Below are 11,863 nucleotides of genomic sequence, written 5' to 3' on the forward strand. Positions count from 1 at the left end.
GTACCTTGATTTTGCCTGTCAGTGACATCCCCCCCCCCCCCCCCCCCCAAACACATACACACACACACAGACAGAAAGCATCCAAAATCCTTTCAATGTGTGTTTTCCATTGCTTCACTGTACTGTTTATTTTAATGAAAAATGTCACAAATGGAAAAGATTGGTAAAATACCTCAATTTGTGACTATCACTGAATAAGCTCACTATTGGGTGTTAAAGTGTATTTTATAGATTATCATTTTATGCAAATCAGCATCAATTGGTGCAAAAGTTTTAAATTTGCTGTCATCAACAATCATCAACAATATATTGGTAATAGTTTCTGTGTCCAGGGAATGATCCACATAGATCAGGTAAGGATATCAAAGTAACATAAGAAATGTTTCCTCACAGCAAAGTGCAACTTATGCGCTCATATCAATTTCCAGAGGCAGTGGCTGTTTCCAAGGTTGGCATTAATAGCTTTGCTTTTATTTATTTATTTGTTTGTTTGTTTGTTTGTTTGTTTGTTTATTAACTTATTTTACTTATCACAAGATCAACAACAGTCATTTACATTAATTGCGTACAATACAACATTAAACATTTTAGCTGTAATCTGAGTGTAGATTTTAAGATTGTTGTCGTTTATGTTAAATATATGGCTAATTCTATATTTTATATTTTGTGTAATAAGAACAACAATAGGCCTAATTGAATTCAAAAGATTCAAATTTTCTTGATTTATCAGATCACAAGAATGTCTTCAGAATGCGTCATAAACATTGATTACTTGTCTCATTTATTCGTCAGAACTTGCATCGAACGTGCAGTATAGATATTTAGAACCAGTGTAGCTTCTGACTGTATTACGCAAAATTGCCAGTTAAAAGGGTGGATGGGAACTTTAGCATTGTAATCTTTCCACGATAGAATGTCACATGCTTTGACGTGTTTTGAAAAAGTTCTTAAGTATTTTTCACTCACAAGCCACATCACAGGCCTTCACTGCACCAGTGCAGTATAAAACTGCAAAGACCTTAAACGAAGCAAGTTTCACTCTCTCTTATAACAAAACGGGCATGTCTCAACAGTGTCAGCTTTTTTATTTCATGTAATATATGATTTTGCTTAACTTTCTTGTGGCCTCAAGAATCATGGAGTTGAAATCAGAGTGTTGCTGATGAAAGCATAACTTTGTTTCTATGCCACGGTACACGGTGAGTTAAAGTTCAGTCAACAGACATGGACTGATGATATGCCAATAATGGTGTGCGTAACAGGCTTCATTAAAAGATGTTTCGGAGCTGTAACACTTTCGCTAAATATGTTTTAAGAAAAACAATGTTCTATAGCCTTGGTTCACAATAAATATGTACATGAACATCTTATACTTCGATTAACTTTAGTCAACGGCATTTTCAATAAATCTAAATTGTCTTACCGGCACAATCGTCCCTCGCAGTGTTTCCTATCCCTATGATCGTTGTTCATTCTAACTTGTATCCTTGAAAACTGCTCTATACTTAAAAACGCCCTCCAACCCTGTTCCACTCTAGTCCATAATGCCTGGCATCCACGCGTGTGCACATGGAGAAACATACCCCCTGTTTATCTTCAGCAACTGCTAAATAATGCATAACACGGGACAACTATAGTCCGATTAAGCTACTGAATTGAACAGAAAGGTAAACTAAATAGATACAGTTAGGCCGGACGTGCTTGGAAAATCATTGTGTCATATTGTGATTTTTATTTATTTATTACATTTGATAGCAGTAATGATAATGTAGCCTACTGCAAAAATAATTAGAGAGACCTTGTGAATGATTTCTGAGAGTTCCCCAAACGTTGAATTAGTGTTGGTGTGATCGACCAGTTACAAAGTGAAAGGTTTGCATAGGCAGGGAAAATTGTCTGCTTATGGTCACTCACTTATGGACTCCGGGTCCTTGGTTTGGAGCGTGTCTGGAGCGCAATCCTGCTCTGGCACTCTCATCTCAACTGCAGCTACCTCACTACCTCACAGATCAGCGCTCTTTGGTTGCTAGAAGTGTCTGTCAAACCCCCGGGTAAAAAAAAAAAATGTAATATACAGGGAAAGTCGAGGCTATATTTCGATGTCGGTGGGCGGGCTCTAAATGAAGGGAATAATCTGTCAGCCAGCCCAAGGAGCCACCTCAAAGCATATCAGGTTACCTTGAATGACAGCGTAACCATGGCAAATAATTTGACTAAAACTATTGTCTTATCCTCATCATCCCCGGGTCAGATAACCAACCAATCACAGTTCACATAATCGCTTTTCTTGCCAGCTTAGAATAATATTATTAAAACAAGAGCGCTAGGTCTTTCTTCGGGAGTGCGTTATGCTGAAACGACATAGAAGAGTTGGCGAGAGACTCGCGCAGGAGGAACAACCTTCTTTCGTGTCTTTTAGATGGATATACGGTGTATTATGCTTGCTTGAACGGATCTAAAGTTTTGTGCCTCTTTTCGCCAGGAGTGGGATTTGATTTCGTCTACTCGAGAAGTCGTCCTAAAATTTTCTCTCCCAAGGGTTTACTTTAAATCTGTTGAAGAACTGTCTCTGTCATCGGTAAAATAGACATACGTAGAAAAAGTGGACGTTTGTTCCTGACAAACCATGTCTATGCTTCCAACATTCGGCTTTACGCAAGAGCAAGTGGCGTGCGTCTGCGAGGTCCTTCAGCAGGGTGGAAACATTGAACGTCTCGGGCGCTTTTTGTGGTCTCTGCCGGCTTGCGAACATCTCCACAAGAACGAGAGTGTGCTCAAAGCGAAAGCTGTGGTCGCTTTTCATAGGGGAAATTTCAGAGAGCTTTATAAGATTCTCGAGAGCCACCAGTTCTCTCCGCACAACCATCCGAAGTTGCAGCAGCTGTGGCTCAAAGCGCATTATGTCGAGGCTGAGAAGCTCCGGGGCCGCCCTCTTGGGGCTGTTGGGAAATACCGCGTCCGAAGAAAGTTTCCGCTCCCTCGATCCATTTGGGACGGCGAGGAGACAAGTTACTGCTTTAAAGAAAAGAGCAGGAGTGTGCTGCGGGAATGGTACACCCATAACCCCTACCCTTCCCCGCGGGAGAAGAGGGAACTAGCAGAGGCAACGGGGCTAACAACAACACAAGTCAGTAACTGGTTTAAAAACAGACGTCAACGCGACCGAGCAGCGGAGGCTAAAGAAAGGTACGGGTCTATAGTCTGCAGCTAAATAACTCTTTATTATAACTATATGCTTAAACGTAGCCTAAATAGAAAGCATTCTTTTCATGGAATGCATTCATTCATGCCGTGAAATTAAGCCAGAGGTATATAATATAAGAAACTTGCATAAAAGAAAATGCCCTTAGATAGATAGCCACACAGACAAATGTCATTTGTTCTTTAGTTCTGTTAATGTCACTTTATATACTTATTTATCAATAGCCTACTTTTTTTGACAATATAGGCCTACTTTTCTTAAACGTCATTTTTAAGCTATAGCTATCCTTTTCTAAAAAAAAAATTACACAAAACCGTAATGTGTGTATTATGGTGTAATTAACTTTAGAGGAAATCGTCAGTTTTTAATTAATTGGAAGTTCTTCGAATTATCTGTACGTAGATTCTTGTTTAGAATGTGTGCAGTTGCAATCTCCTTAACGGGTGTCTTGTTTCACCCGCAGGCGAGGTAGTCAAGTTGAAACCACAGTGTAAACAATTAAAAAATATCTCGTACGTTTCCCGTCTCTTTATCCTTAATTAATATTTTATGAGAGAACCTTTACTTGACAAGTTGTGATTGAAAATCAGTAGCGGACACGGTTCTTAACTTAGACGATTTATATCCTAACCATATTAATAAATGATTAGGGCCTATCCTGCATTAGCTCGCTAATATGCTTGAACGTTTCTTTATTGTGAATTATTAATATCGACACGAATCAGAACAAATGATTGATAAGGACATACACACAAATGTAAACAAATCGTTTATGCCCTATATTTGTGCCAATTCTGTATTGTATAGCCAAATTAATGGGCACATACTTTAAAAAAAAACATTTTATTTTATTTTATTTTATTGATTTTAAGATGCCTTTTTCCTAAAACAGTATTTACAATTATATTTCACACTTACAGAACCAAATCGCTGTCTTCAACTTATAATAATATTAATTGTTGTTTTGGAATTAAACGAATTTACGAATTAGCCTATGACATTTATTATTATTATTATTATTATTATTATTATTATTATTATTATTATTATTATAAAAAGATGTTAACCACATGTTAATATTTATTTGTTTGTTTGTTAGTTGCTACTGCAATGTCAGAGACATAAATGTTAATTATAGCCTCATACACTGTAAAAAAAATTTAAAAAAGGAAAGAAAGAAAAAAAGTTGCTGCCTTAAATAACATTAAACTGACTTAAAAAATTAGCTGAATCTTGTATAACTTATAAAAAAGTTGAACATTGCTTAACTTATTTTGATGAATTAAAGCAATGTAAAACACATGTTGTCATAACTTATTGATCATATATATTTTTACAGTGTGTAGTTTTGAATACTAAAGCTCTAACCCTAACGCTACATTTTCATTTTCACAGGGAGAATAATGAGAACTCGAACACAAACAGTCACAATCCATTAACGTCTTCCATGAATGGAAATAAGACTATTTTAGGAAGCTCGGACGACGATAAAACGCCGTCTGGTACCCCAGATCACACCTCGTCAAGCCCGGCCTTGCTCCTCACGTCAAACTCCGGACTTCAATCCCTCCACGGCCTCGCACCTCCACCTGGTCCCAGCGCCATCCCAGTGCCTAGTGCTGATTCCGTGCATCACCACCACCATTCATTACACGACACTATACTGAACCCTATGTCATCAAACTTGGTCGACCTTGGCTCTTAAACATGAGGACCCTTTCAAAAGGACGCTTGTACGTGAACGTTTAAAGTAAACATCTCAAGACACGTATAAAACAAAAACAAAAGAGACAAGCAATGGACAAAGAAAGTTATGGATGTTTGTCGGCTGACCTACTTGCAAAGCTGATATGGAGGGCCTTGATAGAGGTATTTTTCTAGAATGTAATGCCATGATCTATTGTTAATAAACATGATAAAAACGTCTTAATTGTTGATATCAACATTATTTGATATCTTTTTGAATTTAGATTGCAATTGACCCAGGAATCCTCAGTCGCATATTCCGTTTGTTTACATTTTAAAAATGTTTTAAAGGCCATTCATCGTTTCATTTGAATGGGATTTAGTTTATTGCAATGCTTTAAAAACAACGACTATGGAGCATCTCTTCGTTTTTATTTGTATTTTACTTTTGGAAAGCGACTGCATGTAACCTTTGGGATCAATAAACAAGAAACTCCAAACTCATCATATAGTTTCATTCATATACCCTTAACAATAAAATCAGATGCATTTACCGAACAAAGAAAATGTTTGAATGGTTTGTTTTGTTTTAGCATACATGCTGTGCAATGGTTTGTTGAGCAGGTGTCCAGATTTGATCGTGAAACCCTGTTTACAAAGATATACATTTGGTCACGTGATGGTATCGAAAGTTAAAAATAATTTGAAATTGTGGTCTTGATTCAATCTTAAAATTAAGCTTTTGGAAGTTATAGTTTTTTTTGACGTTATAACAGTTAATGCGATGATGTTTGAAAATTAAAAATAAAGACAAAGTTTATCTGATATTCAGATATTATTTCACTGTACTCCATAGTATCCATATTACAAATACATAAACAGCCCAATGCCGCTGAATTACACAGAATGTTCCTTCTTTTAATGGTAGCCTAATTGTATTCCTACACTGTAAAAAACAAAATCTAAAACGGTTTAGATAGATAGATAGATAAATCGATAGATAGATAATATCAATCAATATTAGCACTCTAACCAGTTCTACTTCTACAAGTGCGATAGGTAATATAACCAAACAGTTTTAGACAAATGTGTTCACACTCATCCAAAAAAGGAGCTGATGTGATGTTTCACGTGCTATCGCTTGCTGCTTTCTTTATTTCCCACAGGGTTAGGGTGTAAGTGGCTTTGGATAAAAGGATCTAAATGCATAAATGTAAAAGTTAGTCTTTTATTCTCATAAATCTACATGTTTACAGTTTTTGATCTGGTATTAATTAATACGATAGTGTCCACTCGATCACATTAGTTTTCAACTCTGTTTACACGCAAAGTAGGCTATTTCTTTCTTTCAAACAAGATGGTAGCAATTATTTTGAGCAAACCCATGAACCTAGAAGACACCAAGTTTGTTGAATTATAGCATTCTCAAAAAACAAGGTTTGTATCCCCAGAGAATACCTAAAGAAGCCTACAATAGGCTAATATTGTCCATGCCCTTTTTAGAAATCAACAAGTGCATGTAATGCTATAGGCTACATGTTGTCTATGTATGCTTTGGGAGAGGCGGACAGGTCGTAAAACATTTGGGCATAAGATGTAAAGAAAAGCCCTCTCAGTAGTGAGGCTAATACGCTATAAATGCAATCTTATACGCTGAGTTAATGCTGGAAAACTTGTTTATGAGGAGATGACGTTAGTCTTGCAATTTTGCGTTAGTTGCATTCCATCGCAGTCTCCTTCACCACCTCTCTCATTTCTGTTATCTCTTTCTTTTCCTTTTTTTTTTGTGTTGAATGTTTTTAAGTTTGTTGAACAGTTTTTAAGTTTGACTTTCCACAAAGCTGCATTTTTTATTTTAGCCTGTTCTGTCAAAATAGTTCGGTCTCATGGACAACAAACATAGGATAGATTAATAAAAAAATGTTAGGCTACACTAAACCACAGACTTTCCTTCGTCGTTTTTAACCTTTAAAACTATTTAATTTTAGACAGCTTAAAAACGTGTTTTTTATTTAATTTTATTAATAGCTTAAGCAAATTACATTGTTTAGAATTGACTCAAGACAATTAACCAATTAGCTTAGAATTCGGTAGATTTCACTACACCGACGTGTATATAGGCCTACTATTTGTTTATAGAGTTAATATGATTTGGCCAACAATTTTTTATTTTGGCCTTCAGGTGCAATACCAGATTCACCTCGCTATAGCATTGCAAATAGACTATGATGAGGTGTAATAACGTCCTTGAAAAAAACAACAACTAAAAAATACATTTAACAAAAAAATTCACCTTAGTGTAATCGTTACTTTAATTGAACTTTATGCATAGTCATTCAACTAAGTCAGATTGCTAATTTAAATTAAAGCGAATGGGCATATTGTTTGATGTTTACAGACAGTCTGACTAAGAGTTAACACATTATTAAATTCCATATGCAATCCTAGAATATTAATCGGAAATATAGGCCTAACTGTCTAGGCCTACTCCGCGTTATGTATCCCTTAATAAAATGTTCGAGAGAAAGAGTTCCTCTAATGGCAAAATACTTTTTTTTCCTTTTAATATAGGCTATAGCTACTCTATACAGATATAGCCTAGGTTTCTTCAATGACACATTCCTGGTTGACAAGGTCCCTTCAATGACAACTCAGGTCGCAACCAGGGCGTCGTCAATCGCCTTGTGCACGCAGATACATTTTAACAAATAAGACATGGGCTATAAACATCTTCACTTGTTTGGGACACGGTTACTTTTATCCATGAATGTGTTCGTTAAGTAGCCTACATTTAAAACTAAGGAGGCTGGCTGAACACAATTTTAACTAAACTCTTGCTGCATAACTCATTGTAGCCAAACTCCACATGACGAGAATAGTAGCCTAGTAGCTAAAAGGTGAACTGAGCTTTTAATGCAGAAATTGCACGCATTCATTCCCCAGCCCTAGTCGCTGGTAAATTTGCTGCAAGAACTGAAGAGAAGGTTTCAAGCCCAGGTTGTTCCAGAATAAATGTAGGCAATGCTAATAGACACAAGGTGGAAAGATGTAGGCCTATGTGTGTAATACTTAACCATATTTTGGGGGTACAAATGTAACCAAAATTTAGCTAAATCCGACAAAACCTCCTTTTGGGGACGTCATCATCTGTAAAAACGATATAAAAATAATTAAAGTAAACAAATTTGTAAAACTGCAGAAAACGGTTGTAAATCTAACCTTTTTCTGTCAAGGTTAGAGTAAGGATGATGTTATAGTTTATATAGGCTAAAATTACTTAAACATTCTAAAGAATTATAAACTAGCTAAATATAAAAGTAATACATTTTATAAAGTAGATTATCTGTATTCAATTAGTCTAGCTACTGTATAAAATCTATTTATTTTATATTTAGCTAGATATAAAATATCATAGAGGTCTATGTCCCCATTTAGAAGTAGTAAACGAACGCGCGCGCGCGCGTGTGTGTGTGTGGTCCGGGTAGGCTAGTATTCCCTATAGGCCGTTGTGGTGAGTAAACCAGAATGACAAAACCTGAAATTTTGGAAGTTATGGTGTGTGTGTGTGTGTGTGTGTGTGTGTGTGTGTGTGTGTGTGTGTGTGTGTGTGTGTGTGTGTGTGTGTGTGTGTGTGTGTGTGTGTTTGTGTGTGTGTGTGTGTGTGTGTGTGTGTGTGTGTGTGTGTGTGTGTGTGTGTGTGTGTGCGTGCGTGCGTGCGTGCGTGCGTGCGTGCGTGCGTGTGTGTGTGTGTGCTGGTTGGTCGCTTTGCTACAACCTAAAAAACATCGAAAATAATAGCGACTGTGTGAGAGCTTGAATGAAACTCTTCAGTTGTGCATACAACTCTTAGTATAGTGTAGTGCACGCAATAGTCATTGACGCCATCTAGTGAACGAATGAGCAGTTGTAGAGAGGCTGCTTGACTGAAACATAGGCTAGTTGTTTTAGACATAGGTTACAGCAAAACGAGTAATTGCTAATAAAAACGAAAAGACAGTTGGGAATATATGAGAATTTCCCATGTGAGAGTATGATGACACATAAAACAGAAGAGTGAATATACAAGTAAAATATATATAAAAATGACAACCACAAAGTGCCAAACAACCACAAAGTGCCAAACAAACGTTGTGAGAGAAAGGGGAAGATAAGATGGTTATTCATCTTCTTCCATTCACTCGAATAAGTGTTGGGCATCCAGAGAGGGACTGACTGACCAACACAAGCCCTGTCTGAATATGAGCAGTCTAAAACATTTGGGGAGAATAGAGTCTGTTTTTAGACAAGAAAAGAGGCTACACAAACTTAACTGTATAGGCCTACTTTAGGATCCATTTGAGCTAATTTCATTTTTATAAGAAGACTTATAATATCAGGCTGCTCAACAAAAAGTGATTGCCAACCTGCCCTCGTTGGAGTTTATGACCTGGAACACACTGAATGATTATGATTTTAAAATATAAATATGACAAATTATTTAAATTACAAAACAAAGGACAAAAAATATGTTGATTAGATACAGATATTAGATATAAATTTAAGATATTTACTTAAATCTACATAAGAAAAAGGACACATATTAACCTTTCATCATCAGCATCCGGACACTTCGATGAGATAATAGTAGAGACTTGTCATAAGGATCCCTCGGTCCAGTTATGGCTTCTTTCCTCTATATCTTAAGGAGCTTTTTGCCGCAAATACATGCCATTATCCTCCTTGTACTTCAGTTGAAGGAAAGGGAAAGTATTTATTCTTTCATGTCAAAAGTACATTTTCTATACAGACTTTTTTTCTAAGCAGATTTACCCAGAGAAATGCCATATGTATGCAACATATTTTTTAATTACTGTACATGGCACTTTTTCCAAATTAGTGTCTATTAACAGACACATCAAACTCAGTTCATTGTTGGCCCTGTCATTTAAAACTCTGCCACTGAAAGCAGAAAATGGCATTAGCATTAAAATGTAACATTTACTGGATGCACTCTCAATTTGACTTTTATTGTTCATCACAATTTAATATCAATCACCTTCAAAGATGTAGTTCACCCCAAAATTAAAATTCTGTCATTATTTAATCACCCTCAAGTTGTTCCAAACCTGTATGAATTTATTTCTTATGCTGAACACAAAGGTAGGTATTTTGAATAATATGGGTAACCAAACCGTTGATGGACCCCATTGTATGAAAAAAACAAAATAAAAAAAAAACAATTGGGTCCATCAACTGTTTGATTACTGACATTCTTCGCAATAACTTATTTTGTGTTCAACAGAAGAAGGACAAAAATTCTTATAGGTTTGGAACAACTTGAGGGTGAGTAAATTATGACAGAATTTATATTTTTGCCGGATCTATCCCTTTAATGATTCTCAGGGAGTCCTGGGAGACCCAGGCAGAGGTTTTAACGGGGTGTTCGCGACACCTAGAGATTAAGCGGCGGTACTACAAGGGGTTCACATATTTATATTTATAGTTTATATATATATATATAATAAAATGCGATATAAATATAAAAGCAATAATAAGTTAAAATAGGCTAGGCTATATGACGATTTGATGACTGTTATAATGAACTTTCAGGTTCTGTTGTTAAAGCCTACCCCATTACTGGTTGTAACAACGAGGTGGGTTTTAACACTGATAGAAATCGTGGATATTATGCTATTTTAAATTTTGTATGATTTTTGTTAGAAATTTGTTAGAAATAGGCCTAATACAAATTTTATTCATAATTAATCATTTAGCATGAAAAAAAAAAAAATTCATAAATACAATCTGTTAAAATATCTATTTTAACCATTCCCCATGAAGCCTATTGGAAGTTTTTCTTATTACATTTGACATTTTTACAAGACAAAAAAAAAGGCACTGGATTCACTATTTTTTTTCTGGATTCACTATAAGAATCTGAAACAGTCAGGTGGTTCTCATGCCAACGGTTCTGACATCATATATCAACAGTTTTTTTTCCCCCTGTATTTTTCTTACATTAATATTGGGTATATGGGGGAAGATGCCCCCCTTAGGAACAATGTACATTAATATTTAAATAGTAACATATTTAGATGTGTCAGCCATGTGTCAGCCAATGTGTCATGGGAAATACAGCGCATATAGAAACATTTGCTAATTTTGTTGTCGTAGCTACACAACATCACTATGGGGTAAGTTGCACCCAACCTGGGGCATCTTACCCTAATACATAAATGCATAAAAGATGATAACATAAACGGGCAACTGACTGAGAACCTCCCGAAACTGATTTTGGACAGGCTTGATATACAACATCATAGTAATGATCATCTACAACAAAACCGAGAGAGCTTTGGTATAGGCAAGCGGAAATTTACTTGCTACAATAATCTTTAGAAATAAAATCAAAAGTTAAAAAGTTTTTTTTACATTTTTTTACACATATTTTTACGCATTTACAATTTACACATAAACTGACCACTAACCGCAACTTTTAGATGGCATTTTATTTTTATATCAACTGTCATGAACTCACTGGATAGTGGGATGTCATAGGTCATTGATAGGCAACTTCAGTCCTGGAGGGAGAATCAGAATCAGAATCAGAATGAGTCAAGTATGCTTATACGTCAAGTATGCTTATACAAGGATTTTGTCTTGGTGACAGAAGCTTCCAGTGCAGCGTAAAGACATAATAAAAAAGAAATATATAAAATATGCAAAATATATAATACATAATAATGGTATGCTTTATACAATGCAAGGTAATGTGAATATGAGGTATGGTATTCTAAATAAATAGTAGCCTATTTAATTTCATATTTATATTAAATTAATTAATAAATTATATTTAAATTAATTAATTACATTTAATTAATATATAATGTATTTATAATCCTGAAGACCTTGATTGATTAGCTTGTTCAGGGTGTGTTTTTATTAGTGTTGGAGCTAAACAAAGGTAGTGAAGGATAGATCCGTGCTGCCTTCAAA

General features: G+C 35.6%; 1 protein-coding gene and 1 long non-coding RNA gene across 3 annotated transcripts in view; one reads left to right on the plus strand and one right to left on the minus strand.

Moving 5' to 3' along the window:
* LOC143745269 (uncharacterized) overlaps positions 1–1,581 on the minus strand; it is a 37,711-nt gene extending 36,130 nt beyond the window's left edge. For both annotated transcript variants that reach the window (XR_013205969.1, XR_013205970.1), the window contains exon 1: positions 1,424–1,581. This is a non-coding gene — a long non-coding RNA (uncharacterized LOC143745269). The remainder of the gene's footprint in view (positions 1–1,423) is intronic.
* Positions 1,582–2,103: 522 nt separating this feature from the next.
* six2a (SIX homeobox 2a) lies at positions 2,104–5,455 on the plus strand. Its single transcript, XM_077237277.1, has 2 exons — positions 2,104–3,186; positions 4,598–5,455. The coding sequence occupies exons 1-2, from the start codon at positions 2,627–2,629 to the stop codon at positions 4,905–4,907; spliced, it is 870 nt and encodes a 289-aa protein (XP_077093392.1). The 5' UTR covers positions 2,104–2,626; the 3' UTR covers positions 4,908–5,455.
* Positions 5,456–11,863: the final 6,408 nt, after the last annotated feature.

Source organism: Siphateles boraxobius, unplaced genomic scaffold (assembly GCF_051911475.1).
Source record: "Siphateles boraxobius isolate OS27281-9 unplaced genomic scaffold, OSU_SipBor_1 20, whole genome shotgun sequence".
Classification (NCBI taxonomy): domain Eukaryota; kingdom Metazoa; phylum Chordata; class Actinopteri; order Cypriniformes; family Leuciscidae; genus Siphateles; species Siphateles boraxobius.

Excerpts from the sequence above, each read along its gene's own strand:
- six2a (XM_077237277.1), top strand. The coding sequence starts at position 2,627 with ATGTCTATGCTTCCAACATTCGGCTTTACGCAAGAGCAAGTGGCGTGC. Across the intron at positions 3,187-4,597 it reads GCAGCGGAGGCTAAAGAAAG|GGAGAATAATGAGAACTCGA; the intron begins GTACGGGTCTAT and ends TCATTTTCACAG.